The 25,374-nt window shown below is 42.0% G+C and overlaps 1 protein-coding gene across 1 annotated transcript in view; it reads left to right on the top strand.

The window, feature by feature from the left end:
• Positions 1–52: 52 nt before the first annotated feature.
• The window catches only part of ptprjb.1 (protein tyrosine phosphatase receptor type Jb, tandem duplicate 1), a 49,982-nt gene continuing 24,660 nt past the window's right edge, over positions 53–25,374 (top strand). Inside the window, exons 1-12 of the mRNA XM_034588008.1 lie at positions 53–385; positions 12,676–12,697; positions 13,186–13,380; positions 13,658–13,768; positions 15,125–15,274; positions 16,417–16,677; positions 17,818–18,078; positions 19,265–19,525; positions 20,674–20,934; positions 22,068–22,328; positions 23,472–23,732; positions 24,873–25,133. Of these exons, the coding sequence (XP_034443899.1) occupies positions 317–385; positions 12,676–12,697; positions 13,186–13,380; positions 13,658–13,768; positions 15,125–15,274; positions 16,417–16,677; positions 17,818–18,078; positions 19,265–19,525; positions 20,674–20,934; positions 22,068–22,328; positions 23,472–23,732; positions 24,873–25,133 (2,374 nt within the window). The 5' untranslated portion in view covers positions 53–316. The remainder of the gene's footprint in view (positions 386–12,675; positions 12,698–13,185; positions 13,381–13,657; positions 13,769–15,124; positions 15,275–16,416; positions 16,678–17,817; positions 18,079–19,264; positions 19,526–20,673; positions 20,935–22,067; positions 22,329–23,471; positions 23,733–24,872; positions 25,134–25,374) is intronic.

Below are 25,374 nucleotides of genomic sequence, written 5' to 3' on the forward strand. Positions count from 1 at the left end.
GGGCTGGGTCCCTCGGGCTGAAGCTGGGACTCTTCGGGTGCTGATAACTGAGACAGAGCTGCTGGGCTGAAGAGGAGGAGGAGGAGTGGCACACTTCACCAAAACTTCCCCGAACTTGCCGCCGCTCCTCCCCGTTAACCGCGCGTAAAGCTCATCGTTCTCAACTTTCTCCCCACTGAGTTCTCGTGAAGTAGCGACAGTTTACCACAGAAGTGAGACTTTTGCATTTTGTTTGAAGCAGGAACTAAGTTTGGACAATGACAGGACTCAGCGGATAGAACACAACGCGCTTCAGTCGTCTCCCGGACCGCGCGTCATGATGCAGCCACTGCGGCGCTTCGGCGTCTCTCTGTGGACTCTGCTGCTCCTCTGCGCGCTCCCCGAGGTGAGAAAAACCTCCATTCACATGCACTGTGATCAGAATTTAAACCAAGTGTTGCTGAGGCTTCTTTCGGGCGAACAGGCCGCTTCGCTTGGATGGTGATGGTCAGTGTGGGACTGCACCTGTTGCGCAGGTTGCTGCTGCTGAAGCAAAGTGAACAACCTCTGTGAAGACTGGGAGATAGAGTTGGTCTTTGCTTATTATATAATTAATACAATTGAATGTATGTCAGCAAGAACTTAAAACAACAATTTCCTGTTGCTTTACAATCGTGGCCTATTTAGAGGAAGATGTGGGAATTAAAATGTACTTTTTTTTGCACATTTTCCTACCTAAAGAAAATAGTCAGTGGAGATTCTTAACATTTCAAATTGGTTTATTGGTTATTTATTATATCTGGATTGCACCGCTCATCGTCCAGTGTGTGAAAAGTGTGTGCTGCTCATCCATCAGAGCAACAGGTCACATACAGTCACAGACACTCTGAACCACCTGTCCTTGTCCCACTGGTCTTTCTCGTCTGTCTTGAGAGAGAGAGAGAGAGAGAGAGAGAGAGAGAGAGAGAGAGAGAGAGAGAGAGAGAGAGAGAGAGAGAGAGAGAGAGAGTGGCTGAGGGAGGTTGAGAATGGCATGTGAGGATGTGTGTGGCCAACACAAAGGGGTCAGGAATGGAATGAGGTGCAGCCCAGTGTCCCTGTCCGTCCTGCAGCCACAAGGGACGACCTCAAACACAGTGACTTAGTTGTACCTTAGAGGGTTAGTTTGTCATGTGCAGGTTCTTTAGTCCAGATAGATTGACTGGCGGTAGGAACATTCAGGACAGAACCCTCACCTCTAAACAGACACTAAACAGACCCATTGAATTTGACGGGCAAATTCAATGGGTCTGTTTAGTGTCTGTGTGACGTTTTTGTACCTTGAAGTCTGTAAATGTCTCGGTGGATATTTACGGTTCAGAATGTGAAATGTGCAATTTTGACACCAAACAGTATTTAGTAAATAAAATGAGGACACATTCATTCTACATTAGGTAAATGGTCGAATATCTTTCTTAATGATTTATGTACAGGCGGCTCACTTCTAACCTGGTACCCACAACCTTTCAGATATCAGATTATAATTCACTTAAAACGCCATAAAGTAGTTATAACTCAAATAAAATCATCTGCATCGCTAATACCTCACATCATATCTGATATTGAAAACATTTTGTGGATGGGAGAGGATTTTAATTTACTTGAACTGAAGAGCAAAAACTTCCAAAAATTGCTACAGATTTTCAAAAGCACGTTCTTGACGGATGATCCTATGTTGGTTTGTTCTGTCGAAATCAAACGGTAAAAGCTGTGAACTGTGATGACCTTATTTATCAAGTAGGGAAGTTCATTCTTGACCTTTAAGAATAGGATATACAATGGAGTGCTCCATGAAGTGAGCTAAGAGTCGGCCCCTGGTTTTAATACTGTGGCGGACGGCAGGTTCACAGACTGATGAGAACTCACATCACAAGCTGTCTATTATTGAACGATTAGGTCTTGAAGATTAAAATTGTGTTGAACACATTTTTAAGGCAAAAATGAAAGAATCTCATGTTGTTTTCCTTTAAATTTGAGATAATTTGATTTAGACTTTTGATTCGAAGAGAAGTCAGACGAGACAGTCAGATACCGATCTCAGGACTTTCTTGTTCCAAACCTGCTGCACTTCAAGCATCTTGTGATGGAGTGAAAGATTAGACGTCTGATTGCTGACCCCTGTTTTAGGGAACTTTTTTTAATGAACTGGTAGAAAACAAGCGCATGCATTCACACCTTTGAAACTGTTTATTTTCACACTTCTGTGAGCTGGCACAGGGCAACAGAAAACACCCGAAATAAGAGGAACAAAACATAGCTGGGATTTTTTTTTATTTCTTCTTTCTTTCTTCTCCTCCTTGTTTTCTTTTCCTGTCCTTTCGAGCAGCGTCATTGAAGTTGTTTTAGGCCACATCAAATACTGCTAGTTTTCATTTGAAACTAAAATGATCTCTGTCCATACTAACACACCTGAAAACATATATCATGTGACCACACACATACACTGGACATGCACTTGCTGGTGTACATAGAATTTGCCCCCAAAAATAGCTTGTCTCACTCATGTTTTTCACTGGTAGCCGAAGCTACCGCCGGTTGTTTTCTTCTGGAAAGGGGTGATAGGAGACTGAGGAACCAGCGAAGGCCCAAAAAAGACCCAATCAGCAAGCAGTTGTGCCTGCATCATCGTAAACAACCATCCCTGTCTCTGCTAGTCCAGACTGAAACACGAACCCTGAACTAAAGTAGAAGCGTTTTCAACCTTAAACTCCGGAGAAGTGTGGACGCCATGTGTATCCGAAGGAGAGTTGATGTGTTTTGAAAATGAAACGTAGTAGTACGGATGTAGCGTTACCCATTGAAACATTTCTCTGTCTCATCACTCTCCCTTTTCCTCACAGCTGTCATTTTAACATACATCACTGAGTCTGGGTGTCTCTCGCGCACTGACAGGAAGCTGATGAGGCTCAGGTGTCACACCATTGTTCTCCTCTTTACTGATGGAAACAAGTCAGAGAGTTGTATATTAAAAATATCTAGAATAAATGACAGAAATTTTGGATCTTTCTTTTCCTTCAGGACCAGCACTTAGATCAGGGTTGTCATATAGATTTGAGTCTTCAGGGTACATCAGATGTAAAATGTTTACATCCAACGTTGAGATTTTCAAAGAAAAAACATGGTTCGACTAAAATCACAAAGGAAGTTAAAGTAGAAGAAGAGGAAATACTTCACTTCCCTGAAATGAAACTTTTTTACATGTTGACAAGTACTATTTCTAGTGTTTTCCCTTAATTACACATCAGAGTCAGGGTGTTAACTACTGGTCTATAGTGCTTATATCAAGTAAAGGCGCTCTGTTTTCATCAGTTCAAATTTCAGTTCCTCTTTAAAAGGGCTGTGGCTGATCAGGCCGACTGAACAATAGAGAACAAGGAGAAAGAGAACAGCTTACACAACCACACTGATGTTTTCCACACGTTCAGGATCAACCCACCTCTGATCAGGTTGTAATCGAGTGGATCTGTGAGGGAATAACGGGACGTCATCAAACCCCATAAACCACCAGGATCTCTGAAAAGGTCTCGGACAAAATATTTCACCAGTAAGTCATAAAGTAATTTTGATGTGGTCTGCAGCACATCAGAGAACCACAGTTATTAATTAGATTGAATTGATTTGCTGGTTCAGTTAAATTGTCTGGAACCAGTTTGGTTACATAGAAAATATTGTTCCGTATAATTTTTATGTGACTACCTGTTGGGACCATTAAAGTTTTTTTTTTGTCTTAATAAATATATAACACAAATTAAACATAGATGTCTTAACTATAGATCCATTCAGTTGTTCTAATTTGATTGATAGTTGATATAATGTGTATTGTGTTACAAAACGTTGCACATCACTTTGACATGGGATTGAAACAAGTTGCCAGTTCAGAAGGAGTGCATGCAAAGTTACGGCAGAACTGTCCCATATTAATGAACAAGGAAAAGTACAACACTTTGCATGTGTTTATCATTGTATGCAGCCCTTCTCTCTCTCCATTCATCCGTACATTTCTCTTTCTGTCCGTGGCGGCCTCACAGAAAGGAGAGCATGGTGACGTGGCTATCAGTCGGAAACATCACGGAACAAGGAAATGTGACGTTTTAAAATAAATGGCCCGTCTGTGGCTGCGGACAGTAACTTTTCGACTAGCTGCCGTTTTTAATGCCTGGCGCTAGTATAAAATGTGGATGACGTGCGATACTCGTCAGAACACAAGTGCCTCTCTCCAAAATGTATTTGTCTCACACTGTTTTCACATTTGAAAGCGTAAGACTCCTTGTTTTGCATCCCATTATTGGTGCAAAAGCCGCAAATCAAGTCCTCCTCTGTGGAAGAATGCACCTTCCACCCACTCGCAATCCCCCCCACCCCCCCACCCCCATTCAACCATATCAAGACCATTCAAATTAACATCCCCAAACACGCTGCCCTCAGCCAGGGCTGCAGCTGGAAGTTCAGCGTGCACAAGCTGAATCACAAAGAGTCACAGTTCCCCAGTCCATGTAAATGAGACACAGGCTCCTCTCTCAGCCTCAAAGGCCTTATTGTCAGCAGACAGCTATCGTTTTATCAGTGGGATCTGAGCAAATCATGGCCAGGCAAGGCTTTAGCGGGGATGCGAGTTATTAATTTTTCTCTTACTTGTCTCTCTATCGCCCGCTCTTACAGCCTTTCCTAATGGAGTGCTGCTGGAATTCTTCTTTTAAATGGCCCATTGGTACAAAATGACCATAATATACAGACGGGTATTAGTGGCAGTTTCACAGGGTTGTTGTTGGTCAGTGAGCTGCTGACAACCAGGTGCTGAGGTATCTGGTTTGAAAAAACTCACCGGCCCAGATGTACTCGGTTTTTAGCCACTCAACCATAGACTGTATATAAAGATGGATGAGGCGTCTCTGAAAATTCCTCAGATCCGGTCCTGTCATCTTTTATTTAATGTCATTTGGAGCCAGAGTTTACACAGTTGTGATCATGGAGTGGAGATGTGGTATCAAGGTCACTTTGATACACGCACTTGACCAATCACGAGTCAATGTCAGCTGTCAATCATGACTAAAACCAAATTTATCCGAAATCTAAATCCTTAGACATACAAACAGAGTGATGATAACTAAATATAATGACAGAAACCTTTGAGAAAAATATTTTTAAATGGTACTTTGACTTCTTAGTTTGACCCATGTCCCATAACATGGATGTGAGGTGCATGACCTATACTGCAGTCAACCACCAGGTAATTTGGCTTCACTTTTAGGAGCAGTCATGTTGATTTACAGTCTATGGACACAACACGTAATGCTGGCCCAGGCTGAAATAATAATTCAATGTGATATTGAGACCTAACGTCTTTAATGACGTAATTACTAATAAATAGGTTTCATGTTTGCTGTTGTTGATAGTGATTAATAAAGTGAAGGATTTAATGTCTAGTTAAGGACAAAATCTATGCCGTCAATACATCAGTGTATATGTTTGCATTGTAAATATGAGAGAGGCACAGACTATGAACTGCTGCAGCGAGGAGACTCAAATAGAACCTTATAAATAAAAGGTGGGGATTGTTAAAAGGCCTAAAATATAGTTTGCAGACGGCCACACGTCACACCCCACGCTCCACTTCAACACACACATCAAGAGGAAGCTCTAATGGCAAGTGTGATGTGTATCAGCAGCTCGGCGCTCTGAACAGCGCCGGAGACAGTGAGTACAGCGTCACTCATTTCCATAGCCTCAGATGTGGCCCACGATAGCAGCAGCAGGACTGTGGTGTGGGAGGCTGATACCTGGAGACAAACCACTGAAGCTGTCATGCGCAGCTTTTGGAGCCGGTGGATATTTTTAGATGTGGCTTTTGGCATTGATTCATGATTCATGTTCCATATAGCATTCAACAGAAGGACTCTCGTGGAGAGTTGTGCCATTTGTATTCCCACATACTATGACATCCAAATGCTGTATAGCTTCTATATGGAATACAAATATATAAAGGGATCATTGACATGTAGAACAAAATGATTTTTCTTTTTAGACTATAGCTTTGTCAAACAGTTGGAGTTCCTTCAGTGGTAATTAGGGATTTGAATAACACTAATATATAGTGTATTAATTGACTTGAAATGATGTACTGCAGAGTAAGTAAATCAAATCTTAAATCTATAGTTATATATTGAGTAGTAATCACTGAGTAGAGTAATATAAAAACTCAAGTGTAGGTTCATTATAAGGTATTATTTAATATAGCAGCAAAATAAATAATGTCACAATAATGTCTCACTCTAAAAATCTGGGCAAAGAGAAGTATTTTATTTTAGTACTTCATTTTTTCAACTAATGTGAACTGACCCTTTAGGATAAATCCTGCATACACTGCAGGCTCTCTTAAAGGGATAGTTCACCCAAAAATAAAACATCACTCATGACCTACTCACCACTATGCGGATGGGAGGTTGGGTGTAAGTGTTTGAGTCCACAAAAAGTTCAGTGCATGTCTGAAAGCAGCTTTATATTGCACCTCCTGGAAAAGAGATGTGAGTGTTGCTTGGCAGAATCACTCCGTCACAGTTAGAAACAAACTTCAATACATCACCAGTTGTAGTTTGGTTTAGTGAAGTTCACATCACATATGCACGGGTCCAAATATCAACAAGAAAAGATAGAGGAAGAGAAGAACCTGGTGGCTTTAGGTAGAGTAACGTCCATATACGTTAGAAGAGGACTGCTTTGTGTGTTTAATGGCTATTAGCTGCTAGCTGCTGAGCTAGTGCTACCTCGCTGGTTTGGAAGTCAAGCACGATCATGTATTTCTGTCCATGTAGCTGTTGCGTGTGGATTGACAAGGAACTGCATTCACACTGGTGTTAAATGTGGTCACAATGCCTCCCCCGACATCGGTCCCTGACCAGCTCCAGAGGTGGTTCGGCCTGTTACATCACAATCCAAAGTACAGGTGTAAATACATCATCTACACCTGTAGGTTTATGTGGTCAAATGGCATCCAATAACAATCTGATCCCCTGAAAGACTAAGGTTCAAATGGGGAACAAGTTAACCTGAGCCTGGCCCTGTCGTGTGGCTCTTGTCTTCCTGAGTGAAGTGCAACAAATGAACCGCAGTGAGTGAACTTAAAAGTCCTTTATGTTTTTTTCTGATGTGTTATCAGGGGTCTGTGGGTGGGCTCAGCAAGAGCCAGGAAGTTATGTTAGAGCAGGAACAATGAGCAGGTCGCCCATGAGAAACCCCGGAGGTAATGACCTTTAAATAAAGAACAAGCCGTTGATTTATCAGAGGCTTAGAGGAGAGTCAGTGAGAGTTACAACCCTGACAAATCTCATCACACAGAACATCCATGTTAGTAATGTTCTTTTGTGAAAATAGTTTGATCTATTATACACCAAGAGAAATTAAATATGATTGATCAAACACGATTGTCACACACACACATACACACACACAGACACTGAATTGACTGTGTATTTTAAGGTATTATCACATTGATCAGTATTAAGACCTTGTTATGTCATTTGTTTTCATACACGAACAAATGCACACATTTTAAATGTTTAGTTTTTATTAAGAAGGGTTTTCTCAGCCACTGTACGGTAACTAAATGGCCTACAAACCTGTAACCACCAGCGATAAGATAATAAGATTATTAAAATCATATTAAAATGAACATACCAAATGTGGCATAAATATCACTGTCACTAATATCAATGTCATATTCTAGCTCACTGATATTTGCAGCAACAGACTGGCACAAAAACATGTTTTTCACGCCGTTAGGACCAGGAGATGTTAACACACAAATGATAACAAGTAGGAAAAAGTAAATACATGAGGAATAAAGAGAAGAGTCATCAGCACTGAAAAACTTGATGACTGGAATAAAGCTGCAAAAAAAGAAGTGCAGGAAAAATCAATAAAGGAAAGGTGACGACTGCCAACAGTATGCATTCTCAAATTCTTCCACACACACACACACACACACACACACACACACACACACACACACACACACACACACACACACAAACACACACACACACACACACACACACACACACACACACACACACACACACACACACACACACACACACACACACACACTGGTTTGAGTCAGATAACTCAGTTTTTGCAGACTTTACAGCTGCAGAGGAATCCACTTTCTCCACTCAGCAAAGTCGACGCGGTCACCAGCACAAGCCCCTCAACCCTTGTGCAACTTTGCGTAATTCAAGGAGCAGAAATTCTGTATTGTGCAACTTTCTTCCTCCGGTTTTTGTTCCAAGTTTATCAGATTTTCAGACGCTGTGAGGTTAAGTAGACTGATCTGTGAGCTAACGGCTTTTAAGGTGATTTTTTATTTTTTTTTGATTGTCTTTGGGTTTGAGTGTTATTATTGAGGAAGGAACTGGGTGCGTTATCAGGTGATGAGGGAATGAGGTGGAATCATGGAGTGGCAGGCGGCCGGCCTTTAGAGTTGATGTAATGTTTATGTAGCGGTCAGTACACCCATTTCCTCCTCCTCCTCCTGCAGACAGGCTCAGTCAAAGGGCACAGATACAGTACACAGGGCATGAAGGTCATTGGCTGAATCACAGCTCCAAGTATATTTAAAAAAACTTAACTAGTGCTGCTCCTCCTGAAAGTCTAATGGCTGTATTTTCAGACTTTGAGCTGAAAACAGCAAAAACATTGTTTCTCTTTTTCTTTCAGTGGCTTATTATAATAATATATAATGTCCCTGTTGAGATGAATCAAACCCCAACTCAAAAGCAGATCTAAGACAAGAGATCCTAAAGGCCTTGGAGGGCAGAGTTTTGGAGAGTAGAGCCAGTGGAGCAGCCGGTGGAGCAGGGCAGCTAGAGAGAGTTGGGATATCGGCTCAGAACGAGGCAACGAGACTGGAATACAGCCGGGATTGACAAACCTGTGGCTCTGTGGCTCAGGGGTTAGAGTGGTCGTCCTCTAACCAGAATGTCGGCAGCTCGATCCCTGTCTTCCCTAGGCAGCATGCCGAAGTGTCCTCACGCAGGCAGCCACCAGGGGGCGATCAAGACACTTTGGCAAGACACATGTCGTCCATCTTTATGTGTGAAGTTAACAGTTTGGCAAAGAAACATATGGAGCTGGGGTCAATATACTGTAGGTGCAGCAGAAGGGAACTGCATTACCAGGTCCCGACAAACTCCAACAAATCATGTCATTTACACGAAAACAACATATATGCATCAAATTCCAGGTAAAAAAAGAAGATGAATAGGAGGCGTAATGAGCTGGAGTAGGAATTCAGGGATAAAAAGCAGGGAGGGAGGACGTTAAGATGGATGGAGCAGATTAATCAGTGTATTTCTGGGGCAGTATTTCCCAGATGGGACTTTGGGACTTTGGGTTGTTGCTGCTTTCTGAGGCCGTGCCAAAGCATAATGGCTCGAGATGTTGTTTTGTTTATTTAGTCAAGAAGAAATAAGTGATTCTTAGGACGAGGGCCAACGGAAATAAAACATTTGGGAGTCATGGCTCAGAGAAGTCGTATCCCCAGAGGTCAGTTCAACATTTTTGTAAATTTGTATGAAAACACGAGGTTTGTCATAGTCAAGAGGCAGCTTTCACATACTGGTATTTGACCTTTAGCATATTTTTTTCTTTGAGCCGGAAAATATTGATTGATTATGATTCTGTCCGGACACAAGCAGTTTAGTTTTATGAAAGATTCTAAATTAAGAACATCTTCTTTTGAGGTTCAAAGGTCATTGTTGTGCTTTGGGACACCAGTTAAGAAACAGTCTCACCACAGGGTCCATTTAGTATCCGACATGATCTTCATCAGCATCATGCATCTTTTCAGAATTTTTTTAGGTGTCGTGACCAAAAGAAAAACTTCTCTGATCCAGCAACATAATGTCTCATAATGTTTTAACTAAATCCAATTAAACTCACCCACTGAATCAATATTTCAGGACACCCTCATGCAAACCATTCACTTTAATGAATAGTGAAAAATAGTAAAATGTTTAGAATACTACAAAAAACAATGAAAAAGTGTCTTTTTAACATTGCACATTGACAAAGCATGACTTTAAACACCCACAAAAATAAATCCACTTCCCTAACTTAAAAATTACTTTCAACAAGTGACAGATATACATTTATTTTCTGGAGCTAATTCTTAATAAAGCTTTTGATTCTGATCGATTTGTTGTACTAGGATCTTGACTAGTAATAATCTATTAAAGTGAGCCCCTGATAGCGTAGACCGTTACCACTGCTCTGTCATCGCCTAAAAAACATTTACTATTTGGGGAAAAGTGTGTGAATAAATTTGAGATATAGTGAGAAAGTCTCAAGCAGCAATTCACACTTGCTCTAACAGGGTGTTAGTGTGAAGCTGAGCTTTGCCAACGTGTTGCACAACCGGCAGAAGAATAGTCATCCAGATGTACACTTCCTCATACAAGCTGTTCCTCCTGTTAATGTGGAGAGGAGGGTTGTTTCTACCAGTGACAATTCATAAGAGATAATGTACGAGCCTTTAAAAAATGTAAAAGATACATATATTCAACTATTTTTCACAATATGACTCTTAAAAATGCTTCTTAAAGGAGACATATGATGCTTTATCAGTTTTCACCTTTCCTCCAGAGTGTATTTTTTGTGTAAGTAACACTGACAGGCGATATTACTCCTCCTCAAAAGTGAAGCCAAAGCCTCTCGATCACCCCCTGGTGGCTGTCTGCGGTGTAGGTCACAAACCCTACCTCCTCCTGTTAGTGGACGGGGCATGGACTAATAAATGAAAATACACATCTAATACTCAAAGAGGGTTTCAGTCATTTTAGGTATAGCTCTTATCACACTGATGTTTGTTTGTGTGTTGTTTTTTTCTGGTAAATTTGGTTTTAATTCGATACTTGATAATATAAAAACACGGTGAAAGCTGAGACTGACTCAAAATATACGGGACCTCGGTGCTGTGGCTCACAGCATTTGACCAATCACAACAGAGTGGGCTAGCTGGCCAATCAGAGCACAGTGGGCTTAGCTGAAGGAGGACCTTAAAGAGACAGTTGCTAAAACCAAGTGTTTCAGACAGAGGCTGAGAAGAGGAGCTGCAGCAATGGACAGTCTGAGGGAAGTGACCTGTTTTCTGAAAATAAGAGCATGTAAACCTTTTCAAGTTATAACACAAAGTAAAATTATGAACCAGAACATGAGCAGAAATGTCTCATTTAACACACAGTATATACTGTACTGACATTTTCAAACACTATGTAAACATTTTTCAAAGAAGACTGTGTGTCACCTTTGTGCCTCAGAAACAAGAAAGGACCCTCAGAGGATTTGGAGGAAGGGCAGGGTCACTGCTCTGAATAGAAAAGATAAAATTAAGATGAGGAATCCCGTCTCCAGGGGATAAGTGGGTGTGTGGGGCAGCGTAAAATACAGAATGGACGAACCCTGGTCTCATGATTTCTGAGTTGTGAGGTCCGTGTCTTTTCTGCTCTATTTCATATTAAATTACAAACTAAAACAATATTACAATTGACACAAATAAGTACAGTTTTGCAAAAGCATGTTGGACAATCCCTAACATTTTAAGAATTAGAGCCGAATATCTATTGCACAATAATCAATGAATGTGAAGTCTGGTTTGTCATTGTTGGGAGTTAATGGCTGATCGTGTGTGTGATCTTTGTGTGAGGGGGACAATTTTGCAGGTTTAAGCAATGATGTCATGTATTTAATGTTTAGCTTGTGTGGTAAACAGAGTGAAAACCGACATGCCAGCGAGGGGCTCTGGGCTGTTTAAGTTTGGGCTAATAAGTAATGTGGAGCTGTGTGTTTAGTCCCGAAACCAGAACACAAGTAAACCTCAGGAGTACGTTGATTTAGTTTGAGTCATATGGACGTGAGGTTGTGTGTTAAGTGCATGCGTGTGTGATATTGTTGTTTTGCTTTAATCAGAATTTTTTGAGAGGTGAGATATTCAGGATGCAGTTATATTCCCAACATCCCAGTTTAGGTCACACAATGATTACCCACATGAGGAAATTACCAGTTTCTGCTTCCTACTCTGTAACTGTCACACAAACATGATCTTTTCTTCAGGTGAATTAGGATTTTTATTGAGCTTTTGTATTTATATTTGCACAATTGACAAAGATTTGTTTTAATGAAAGAACAAAACATTTTCTCAGAAAAGTTTTCCTCTCTGAAGTTGTGGATTTTCGAAACCTGGTGTGTTTTTTTCTATTAGAAGTGTTTAACAGACTTTAAAATCCTGTAGGTTAAGATGCTTCAAATTCGACAATGGACCAATAAAAAAGGTCTGGATATCTGTGCCTATAAGTACTGACAAAATATACTAAACTATTTAATACATTGATGTTAAACTAAATGTAATCAAGGATTTTACACTGAGTATACAATAGGTTTGTTTAGTTAATATTTGAACAGTGACAGAATAAATGAATAACTTGTGACCAAAGTCTTTTTCAAATCTAGCTTAATGATCCTGCATTATCACAACAGATCCAAAGACATTGACGTCCAGTGACACTGAACCTGTGTCAGATACTTTAATGCTGTTCACAACTCACTGCTGACCTCTGCTGGTGCAAAAATGATTTATTTTGCTTTTCTCTGTCTTCATCTCCTCAGAACTCGAGTACAGCATGTGTTGGTGAGTACGGACTTACTGTGTCTTTAATGTTCTCACATAATCCTGTGTTTAATATAAACCGTTGTTATTGTTTGTCTTTTAAACAGACAAGGTAATTGCATTAACGTTCATACAAATGCAAATGTGCCAAGTTAGCTAAAAGGCTAAAGTTCATGGGTGTTAATGTTGTTAGGCATCCAGTAATGATAACAGTAATGCAATGTGTACTATAGCCAAAACACACTGTTGTGATAAAACTATGTAATGCAGTGTACCACTGCAATGTAATGCAATGTACCACTGTTGACATTGTTGTGACTCAATACAAATAAAGTTGCTTGTTAATTATCACAATTGTCTATTAAAATATTTATTCTGAATAGTAACACAATTAAAATAATAAATCTGTTTTCTTCACATAAATTTAGATTTTTTGAATCTATGTGAGCTTATGTTTGTTCTTGTTTTTCTTCTTGTTATTATTTTTTTCTTGTTGTTCTGTGTCTTAGGCCGGCCATGTGACGACAATGGAACAGAAACCTTTACAATAACGACAACAACAGTCAGCCTTGTATCAAGACCAAACTGTACTTTATCCACTGGGGATAATATCCATGGAAACGGTTCACTGACTGGTCTGACGTCTGGAGCTGTCTATCAAATCGTCATGAATTGTTTCAACTGCTGTAAAGAGATCACAACAAGTAAGTCTGTTTACTTGGTTGAATCTGAATTTTTACTTTTATTCTGCACGTGAACGGAACATCTACAGCAATGACTTTAGACGGCATAACACCTTCAGCTTTGCTAGAGATCCAGCATGTCTGACGGTTGTTTTTATGGCTGTGGATAAAGTGTGCTTTGTATTAATACACCGCAGATACAGTATCTAACACAGAGACACACTGTATTATACTGATGACGAGTAACGAGAGTCTGAATCCTGAATTCTTCCCCCCAACGCTGCTCACTCACTAACAGAGCCTGAAGTAGTCAGAAACCTCAGAGTCATGAACGTCACCACGTCCACTGTGACTCTGACCTGGACTGAACCAGTGGGAAACAGCTCCCTCTACAGAGTACACTGGACAGATGGACGTTTAAGTGTGACTGAAACATATGTTAACATTACTGACCTGACTGCTGGTGTCCAGTATGAAATAAGTGTCACTGCAGTGGCAGATGACGGCCACACTGGCGGACAGAGCTTCACCGTTTTCCGATACACAAGTAAGTTAGCGTTTATGAGACGTTTGCTGAAGACACGTGGTGGAGAAGACTTTGCAGTGATCACAAGCAGGATTAAAGGGATAGTTCACCTGAAAATGAAAATTCACTCATTATCCACTCCCCACTATTCCGATGGAGGGGTGGGTGAAGAGTTTGAGTCCACAAAACACTTTTGGAGTTTCAGGGGTAAACAGCTTTGCAGCCAAATCAAATACAATTGAAGTAAATGGTGACCACTTCTTCAAATGGAGAAAAACTGAATAAAAACACGACATGCCTCCATACTGCTCCTGTGGTGTCATCCAAGTGTCCGTAAGCCCCGACATTCAAATTTGACTGATACGGCGTCATTTACATCCAATTTTTTGCTGAAAGTCCTCTGATATCCTCCAGTGCAGCTGTTTTCACGTACGCACACACAAACTGGAAACACACACACACACAAGGGCACGCCCAAGGGCAAGCAAGGGGTGCACGTTAGCATCGCTACATACTCTAGCATCACCACTTCCGCCAGCGGACTTTTAGGCTTAAAACACGGTCTAAATGACCTTGTTTCGAGTCGGGGCTTACGGACACTTGGGATGTTGGGAATATTACTACGTCCTGGATATCTCACCTCTCACAAATGCTGATCAGTATGGAGGCATGTTGTGTTTTTTTCTGTTGTTTTATTGCGTCTGAAGAAGTGTTCACCAGCTACTTCAATTATATTGGTTTTGGCTGCAACGCTGTTTACCTCTGAAACTCCAAAAGTGTTTTGTGGACTCAAACACTTCACCCACCCCTCCATCTGCAGAGTGGTGAGTGGATAATGAGTGAGTTTAAATTTTTCTGTGAACTTTGCCTTTAAATTCAGAAGCTGATATGTTTACTTGGTTGAATCTGAATTTTTACTTTTATTCTGCACGTGAACGGAACATCTACAGCTTTGCTAGAGATCCAGCATGTCTGACTGTTGTTTTTATAACTGTGGATAAGTATGCTTGGTATTAATACACTGCAGATACAGTATCTAACACAAAGACACACTGTATTTTACTGATGACGAGTAACGAGAGTCTAAATCCTGAATTCTTCCCCCCAACGCTGCTCACTCACTAACAGAGCCTGAAGTAGTCAGAAACCTCAGAGTCATGAACGTCACCACGTCCACTGTGACTCTGACCTGGACTGAACCAGTGGGAAACAGCTCCCTCTACAGAGTAGACTGGACAGATGGACGTTTAAGTGGGACTTTAAATGTGACTGAAACATATGTTAACATTACTGACCTGACTGCTGGTGTCCAGCATGAAATAAGTGTCACTGCAGTGGCAGATGACGGCCACACTGGTGGACAGAGCTTCACCGTTTTCCGATACACAAGTAAGTAAGCGTTTATGAGACGTTTGCTGAGGACACGTGGTGGAGAAGACTTTGCAGTGATCACAAGCAGGATTAAAGGGATAGTTCACCCAAAATTGAAAATTCACTCATTATCCACTCCCAACTGTGCTGATGGAGGGGTGGGTGAAGAGTTTGAGTCCACAAAACACTTTTGGAGTTTCAGGCGTAAACAGCATTGCAGCCAAATCAAATACAATTGAAGTAAAGGGTGACCACTTCTTCAAATGGAGAAAAACTGAATAAAAACACAACATGCCTCCATACTGCTCCTGTGGTGTCATCCAAGTGTCCGTAAACCCCGACATTCAAATTTGACTGATACGGCGTCATTTACACCCAATTTTTAGCCTAAAGTCCTCTGATATCCACCACTGCAGCCATGTTCACGTTCGCACACACACACACTGGAAACACACACACACTGGAAACGGGCACGCCCAAGGTCAGGCAAGGGGTGCGCATTAGCATCGCTACATACTCTAGCATCACTACTTCCGCTAGCTGACTTTTAGGCTTAAAACACGGTCTAAATGACCTCGTTTCGAGTCGGGGTTTGCGGACACTTGGGATGTTGGGAATATTACTACGTCCTGGATATCTCACCTCTCACAAATGCTGATCAGTATGGAGGCATGTTATGTTTTTTTCTGTTGTGTTATTGCGTCTGAAGAAGTGTTCACCAGCTACTTCAATTATATTGGTTTTGGCTGCAATGCTGTTTACCTCTGAAACTCCAAAAGTGTTTTGTGGACTCAAACACTTCACCCACCCCTCCATCTGCAGAGTGGTGAGTGGATAACAAGTGAGTTTTCATTTTTCGGGGAACTTTGCCTTTAAATTCAGAAGCTGATATGTTTACTTGGTTGAATCTGAATTCTTACTTTTATTCTGCACGTGAACGTAACATCTACAGCAATGACCTTAGACGGCATAACACCTACAGCTTTGCTAGAGATCCAGCGTGTCTGACTGTTGTTTTTATAACTGTGGATAAGTATGCTTGGTATTAATACACTGTAGATACAGTATCTAACACAAAGACACATTGTGTTATACTGATCATGAGTAACGAGAGTCTAAATCCTGAATTCTTCCCCCCAACGCTGCTCACTCACTAACAGAGCCTGAAGTAGTCAGAAACCTCAGAGTCATGAACTTCACCACGTCCACTGTGACTCTGACCTGGACTGAACCAGTGGGAAACAGCTCCCTCTACAGAGTACACTGGACAGATGGACGTTTAAGTGGGACTTTAAATGTGACTGAAACATATGTTAACATTACTGACCTGACTGCTGGTGTCCAGCATGAAATAAGTGTCACTGCAGTGGCAGATGACGGCCACACTGGCGGACAGAGCTTCACCGTTTTCCAATACACAAGTAAGTTAGCGTTTATGAGCTGTTTGCTGAGGACACATGGTGGAGAAGACTTTGCAGTGATCACAAGCAGGATTAAAGGGATAGTTCACCCGAAAATGAAAATTCACTCATTATCCACTCCCCACTATGCCGATGGAGGGGTGGGTGAATAGTTTGAGTCCACAAAACACTTTTGGAGTTTCAGGCGTAAACAGCATTGCAGCCAAATCAAATACAATTGAAGTAAATGGTGACCACTTCTTCAAATGGAGAAAAACTGAGTAAAAACACAACATGCCTCCATACTGCTCCTGTGGTGTCATCCAAGTGTCCGTAAGCCCCGACATTCAAATTTGACTAATACGGCGTCATGTACACCCAATTTTTAGCCTAAAGTCCTCTGATATCCTCCAGTGCAGCCGTTTTCACGTACACACGCACAAACTGGAAACACACACACACACACAAGGGCACGCCCAAGGGCAAGCAAGGGGTGCGCTATAGCATCGCTACATACTCTAGCATCACCACTTTCGCTAGCGGACCTTTAGGCTTAAAACACGGTCTAAATGACCTTGTTTCGAGTCGGGGCTTACGGACACTTGGGATGTTGGGAATATTACTACATCCTGGATATCTCACCTCTCACAAATGCTGATCAGTATGGAGGCATGTTATGTTTTTTTCTGTTGTGTTATTGCGTCTGAAGAAGTTGTTCACCAGCTACTTCAATTATATTGGTTTTGGCTGCAATGCTGTTTACCCCTGAAACTCCAAAAGTGTTTTGTGGACTCAAACACTTCACCCACCCCTCCATCTGCAGAGTGGTGAGTGGATAACAAGTGAGTTTTCATTTTTCTGGGAACTTTGCCTTTAAATTCAGAAGCTGATATGTTTACTTGGTTGAATCTGAATTCTTACTTTTATTCTGCACATGAACGGAACATCTACAGCAATGACTTTAGACGGCATAACACCTACAGCTTTGCTAGAGATCCAGCGTGTCTGACTGTTGTTTTTATAACTGTGGATAAGTATGCTTGGTATTAATACACTGTAGATACAGTATCTAACACAAAGACACATTGTGTTATACTGATGATGAGGAACGAGAGTCTAAATCCTGAATTCTTCCCTCCCACGCTGCTCACTCACTAACAGAGCCTGAAGTAGTCAGAAACCTCAGAGTCATGAACTTCACCACGTCCACTGTGACTCTGACCTGGACTGAACCAGTGGGAAACAGCTCCCTCTACAGAGTACACTGGACAGATGGACGTTTAAGTGGGACTTTAAATGTGACTGAAACATATGTTAACATTACTGACCTGACTGCTGGTGTCCAGCATGAAATAAGTGTCACTGCAGTGGCAGATGACGGCCACACTGGTGGACAGAGCTTCACCGTTTTCCGATACACAAGTAAGTAAGCGTTTATGAGCCGTTTGCTGAGGACACATGGTGGAGAAGACTTTGCAGTGATCACAAGCAGGATTAAAGGGATAGTTCACCCGAAAATGAAAATTCACTCATTATCCACTCCCCACTATTCCGATAGAGGGGTTGGTGAAGAGTTTGAGTCCACAAAACACTTTTGGAGTTTCAGGCGTAAACAGCATTGCAGCCAAATCAAATTCAATTGAAGTAAATGGTGACCACTTCCTCAAATGAAGAAAAACTGAATAAAAACACGACATGCCTCCATACTGCTCCTGTGGTGTCATCCAAGTGTCCGTAAGCCCCGACATTCAAATTTGACTGATACGGCGTCATTTACACCCAATTTTTAGCCTAAAGTCCTCTGATATCCACCACTGCAGCCATGTTCACGTTCGCACGCACACACTGGAAACACACACACACAAGGGCACACACAATGGCTAGCAAAGGGTGCGTATTAGCATCGCTACATCAGCTAGCATCGCTACATCAGCTAGCATCGCTACATCAGCTAGCATCGCTACATCACCTAGCATCACCAATTCCACTAGTGGACCTTTAGGCTTAAACGCGGTGTATATATTGTTTCGAGTCGGGGCTTACGGACACTTGGGATGTTGGGAATATTACTACGTCCTGGAAATCTCACCTCTCACAAATGCTGATCAGTATGGAGGCATGTTATGTTTTTTCTGTTGTTTTATTGCGTCTGAAGAAGTGGTCACCAGCTACTTCAATTAATTTGGTTTTGACTGCATAGCTGTTCACCTCTGAAACTCCAAACATTTTTTTGGGACTCAAACATTTCACCCACCCCTCCATCTGCAGAGTGGTGAGTGGATAATGAGTGAGTTTTCATTTTTCTGTGATCTATCCCTTTAAACTCAGAGGCTGATATATTTACTTGGTTGAATCTGAATTTTTACTTTTATTCTGCACATGAACGGAACATCTACAGCAATTACTTTAGACGGCATAACACCTTCAGCTTTGCTAGAGATCCAGCATGTCTGACTGTTGTTTTTATGGCTGTGGATAAAGTGTGCTTTGTATTAATACACCGCAGATACAGTATCTAACACAAAGACACACTGTATTTTACTGATGACGAGTAACGAGAGTCTAAATCTTGAATTCTTCCCCCCCAACGCTGCTCACTCACTAACAGAGCCTGAAGTAGTCAGAAACCTCAGAGTCATGAACTTCACCACGTCCACTGTGACTCTGACCTGGACTGAACCAGTGGGAAACAGCTCCCTCTACAGAGTACACTGGACAGATGGACGTCTAAGTGGGACTTTAAATGTGACTGAAACATATGTTAACATTACTGACCTGACTGCTGGTGTCCAATATGAAATAAGTGTCACTGCAGTGGCAGATGACGGCCACACTGGCGGACAGAGCTTCACCGTTGTCGGATACACAAGTAAGTTAGCGTTTATGAGCCGTTTGCTGAGGACACGTGGTGGAGAAGACTTTGCAGTGATCACAAGCAGGATTAAAGGGATAGTTCACCCGAAAATGAAAATTCCCTCATTATCCACTCCCCACTATTCCGATGGAGGGGTTGGTGAAGAGTTTGAGTCCACAAAACACTTTTGGAGTTCCAGGCGTAAACAGCTTTGCAGCCAAATCAAATACAATTGAAATAAAGGGTGACCACTTCTTCAAATGAAGAAAAACTGAATAAAAACACAACATGCCTCCATACTGCTCCTGTGGTGTCATCCAAGTGTCCGTAAACCCCGACATTCAAATTTGACTGATTCGGCGTCATTTACACCCAATTTTTAGCCGAAAGTCCTCTGATATCCACCACTGCAGCCATGTTCACGTTCGCACGCACACACTGGAAACACACACACACTGGAAACACACACACACAAGGGCACACACAATGGCTAGCAAAGGGTGCGTGTTAGCATCGCTACATCACCTAGCATCACCAATTCCACTAGTGGACTTTTAGGCTTAAACGTGGTGTATATATCGTTTCGAGTCGGGGTTTACGGACACTTGGGATGTTGGGAATATTACTACGTCCTGGAAATCTCACCTCTCACAAATGCTGATCAGTATGGAGGCATGTTATGTTTTTTCTGTTGTTTTATTGCGTCTGAAGAAGTGGTCACCAGCTACTTCAATTAATTTGGTTTTGACTGCATAGCTGTTTACCTCTGAAACTCCAAACATTTTTTTTGGACTCAAACACTTCACCCACCCCTCCATCTGCATAGTGGTGAGTGGATAATGAGTGAGTTTTCATTTTTCTGTGATCTATCCCTTTAAATTCAGAGGCTGATATATTTACTTGGTTGAATCTGAATTCTTACTTTTATTCTGCACATGAACGGAACATCTACAGCAATTACTTTAGACGGCATAACACCTTCAGCTTTGCTAGAGATCCAGCATGTCTGACTGTTGTTTTTATGGCTGTGGATAAAGTGTGCTTTGTATTAATACACCGCAGATACAGTATCTAACACAAAGACACACTGTATTTTACTGATGACGAGTAACGAGAGTCTAAATCCTGAATTCTTCCCCCCAACGCTGCTCACTCACTAACAGAGCCTGAAGTAGTCAGAAACCTCAGAGTCATGAACTTCACCACGTCCACTGTGTCTCTGACCTGGACTGAACCAGTGGGAAACAGCTCCCTCTACAGAGTACACTGGACAGATGGACGTCTAAGTGGGACTTTAAATGTGACTGAAACATATGTTAACATTACTGACCTGACTGCTGGTGTCCAGTATGAAATAAGTGTCACTGCAGTGGCAGATGACGGCCACACTGGCGGACAGAGCTTCACCGTTGTCGGATACACAAGTAAGTTAGCGTTTATGAGCCGTTTGCTGAGGACACGTGGTGGAGAAGACTTTGCAGTGATCACAAGCAGGATTAAAGGGATAGTTCACCCGAAAATGAAAATTCCCTCATTATCCACTCCCCACTATTCCGATGGAGGGGTTGGTGAAGAGTTTGAGTCCACAAAACACTTTTGGAGTTTCAGGCGTAAACAGCTTTGCAGCCAAATCAAATACAATTGAAATAAAGGGTGACCACTTCTTCAAATGAAGAAAAACTGAATAAAAACACAACATGCCTCCATACTGCTCCTGTGGTGTCATCCAAGTGTCCGTAAACCCCGACATTCAAATTTGACTGATTCGGCGTCATTTACAACCAATTTTTAGCCGAAAGTCCTCTGATATCCACCACTGCAGCCATGTTCACGTTCGCACACACACACACTGGAAACACACACACACAAGGGCACACACAATGGCTAGCAAAGGGTGCGTGTTAGCATCGCTACATCACCTAGCATCACCAATTCCACTAGTGGACTTTTAGGCTTAAACGTGGTGTATATATCGTTTCGAGTCGGGGTTTACGGACACTTGGGATGTTGGGAATATTACTACGTCCTGGAAATCTCACCTCTCACAAATGCTGATCAGTATGGAGGCATGTTATGTTTTTTCTGTTGTTTTATTGCGTCTGAAGAAGTGGTCACCAGCTACTTCAATTAATTTGGTTTTGACTGCATAGCTGTTTACCTCTGAAACTCCAAACATTTTTTTTGGACTCAAACACTTCACCCACCCCTCCATCTGCATAGTGGTGAGTGGATAATGAGTGAGTTTTAATTTTTCTGTGATCTATCCCTTTAAATTCAGAGGCTGATATATTTACTTGGTTGAATCTGAATTCTTACTTTTATTTTGCACGTGAACGGAACATCTACAGCAATGACTTTAGACGGCATAACACCTTCAGCTTTGCTAGAGATCCAGCATGTCTGACTGTTGTTTTTATGGCTGTGGATAAAGTGTGCTTTGTATTAATACACCGCAGATACAGTATCTAACACAAAGACACACTGTATTTTACTGATGACGAGTAACGAGAGTCTAAATCCTGAATTCTTCCCCCCAACGCTGCTCACTCACTAACAGAGCCTGAAGTAGTCAGAAACCTCAGAGTCATGAACTTCACCACGTCCACTGTGACTCTGACCTGGACTGAACCAGTGGGAAACAGCTCCCTCTACAGAGTACACTGGACAGATGGACGTCTAAGTGGGACTTTAAATGTGACTGAAACATATGTTAACATTACTGACCTGACTGCTGGTGTCCAATATGAAATAAGTGTCACTGCAGTGGCAGATGACGGCCACACTGGCGGACAGAGCTTCACCGTTTTCCGATACACAAGTAAGTTAGCGTTTATGAGCCGTTTGCTGAGGACACGTGGTGGAGAAGACTTTGCAGTGATCACAAGCAGGATTAAAGGGATAGTTCACCCGAAAATGAAAATTCCCTCATTATCCACTCCCCACTATGCCGATGGAGGGATGGGTGAATAGTTTGAGTCCACAAAACACTTTTGGAGTTTCAGGGGTAAACAGCTTTGCAGCCAAATCAAATACAATTGAAGTAAATGGTGACCACTTCTTCAAATGAAGAAAAACTGAATGAAAACACAACATGCCTCCATACTGCTCCTGTGGTGTCATCCAAGTGTCCGTAAGCCCCGACATTCAAATTTGACTGATACGGCGTCATTTACACCCAATTTTTTGCCTAAAAGTCCTCTGATATCCACCACTGCAGCCATGTTCACGTTCGCACACACACACACTGGAAACACACACACACTGGAAACGGGCACGCCCAAGGTCAGGCAAGGGGTGCGCATTAGCATCGCTACATACTCTAGCATCACTACTTCCGCTAGCTGACTTTTAGGCTTAAAACACGGTCTAAATGACCTCGTTTCGAGTCGGGGTTTACGGACACTTGGGATGTTGGGAATATTACTACGTCCTGGATATCTCACCTCTCACAAATGCTGATCAGTATGGAGGCATGTTATGTTTTTTTCTGTTGTGTTATTGCGTCTGAAGAAGTGTTCACCAGCTACTTCAATTATATTGGTTTTGGCTGCAATGCTGTTTACCTCTGAAACTCCAAAAGTGTTTTGTGGACTCAAACACTTCACCCACCCCTCCATCTGCAGAGTGGTGAGTGGATAACAAGTGAGTTTTCATTTTTCTGGGAACTTTGCCTTTAAATTCAGAAGCTGATATGTTTACTTGGTTGAATCTGAATTCTTACTTTTATTCTGCACGTGAACGTAACATCTACAGCAATGACCTTAGACGGCATAACACCTACAGCTTTGCTAGAGATCCAGCGTGTCTGACTGTTGTTTTTATAACTGTGGATAAGTATGCTTGGTATTAATACACTGTAGATACAGTATCTAACACAAAGACACATTGTGTTATACTGATCATGAGTAACGAGAGTCTAAATCCTGAATTCTTCCCCCCAACGCTGCTCACTCACTAACAGAGCCTGAAGTAGTCAGAAACCTCAGAGTCATGAACTTCACCACGTCCACTGTGTCTCTGACCTGGACTGAACCAGTGGGAAACAGCTCCCTCTACAGAGTACACTGGACAGATGGACGTTTAAGTGGGACTTTAAATGTGACTGAAACATATGTTAACATTACTGACCTGACTGCTGGTGTCCAGCATGAAATAAGTGTCACTGCAGTGGCAGATGACGGCCACACTGGCGGACAGAGCTTCACCGTTTTCCAATACACAAGTAAGTTAGCGTTTATGAGCTGTTTGCTGAGGACACATGGTGGAGAAGACTTTGCAGTGATCACAAGCAGGATTAAAGGGATAGTTCACCCGAAAATGAAAATTCACTCATTATCCACTCCCCACTATGCCGATGGAGGGGTGGGTGAATAGTTTGAGTCCACAAAACACTTTTGGAGTTTCAGGCGTAAACAGCATTGCAGCCAAATCAAATACAATTGAAGTAAATGGTGACCACTTCTTCAAATGGAGAAAAACTGAGTAAAAACACAACATGCCTCCATACTGCTCCTGTGGTGTCATCCAAGTGTCCGTAAGCCCCGACATTCAAATTTGACTAATACGGCGTCATGTACACCCAATTTTTAGCCTAAAGTCCTCTGATATCCTCCAGTGCAGCCGTTTTCACGTACACACGCACAAACTGGAAACACACTCACACACACAAGGGCACGCCCAAGGGCAAGCAAGGGGTGCGCTATAGCATCGCTACATACTCTAGCATCACCACTTCCGCTAGCGGACCTTTAGGCTTAAAACACGGTCTAAATGACCTTGTTTCGAGTCGGGGCTTACGGACACTTGGGATGTTGGGAATATTACTACATCCTGGATATCTCACCTCTCACAAATGCTGATCAGTATGGAGGCATGTTATGTTTTTTTCTGTTGTTTTATTGCGTCTGAAGAAGTTGTTCACCAGCTACTTCAATTATATTGGTTTTGGCTGCAATGCTGTTTACCCCTGAAACTCCAAAAGTGTTTTGTGGACTCAAACACTTCACCCACCCCTCCATCTGCAGAGTGGTGAGTGGATAACAAGTGAGTTTTCATTTTTCTGGGAACTTTGCCTTTAAATTCAGAAGCTGATATGTTTACTTGGTTGAATCTGAATTCTTACTTTTATTCTGCACGTGAACGGAACATCTACAGCAATGACTTTAGACGGCATAACACCTACAGCTTTGCTAGAGATCCAGCGTGTCTGACTGTTGTTTTTATAACTGTGGATAAGTATGCTTGGTATTAATACACTGTAGATACAGTATCTAACACAAAGACACATTGTGTTATACTGATCATGAGTAACGAGAGTCTAAATCCTGAATTCTTCCCCCCAACGCTGCTCACTCACTAACAGAGCCTGAAGTAGTCAGAAACCTCAGAGTCATGAACTTCACCACGTCCACTGTGACTCTGACCTGGACTGAACCAGTGGGAAACAGCTCCCTCTACAGAGTACACTGGACAGATGGACGTTTAAGTGGGACTTTAAATGTGACTGAAACATATGTTAACATTACTGACCTGACTGCTGGTGTCCAATATGAAATAAGTGTCACTGCAGTGGCAGATGACGGCCACACTGGTGGACAGAGCTTCACCGTTTTCCGATACACAAGTAAGTTAGCGTTTATGAGCCGTTTGCTGAGGACACGTGGTGGAGAAGACTTTGCAGTGATCACAAGCAGGATTAAAGGGATAGTTCACCCGAAAATGAAAATTCACTCATTATCCACTCCCCACTATTCCGATAGAGGGGTTGGTGAAGAGTTTGAGTCCACAAAACACTTTTGGAGTTTCAGGCGTAAACAGCATTGCAGCCAAATCAAATTCAATTGAAGTAAATGGTGACCACTTCT

The sequence above is a fragment of the Hippoglossus hippoglossus genome, chromosome 6, assembly GCF_009819705.1.
Source record: "Hippoglossus hippoglossus isolate fHipHip1 chromosome 6, fHipHip1.pri, whole genome shotgun sequence".
Classification (NCBI taxonomy): Eukaryota; Metazoa; Chordata; class Actinopteri; order Pleuronectiformes; family Pleuronectidae; genus Hippoglossus; species Hippoglossus hippoglossus.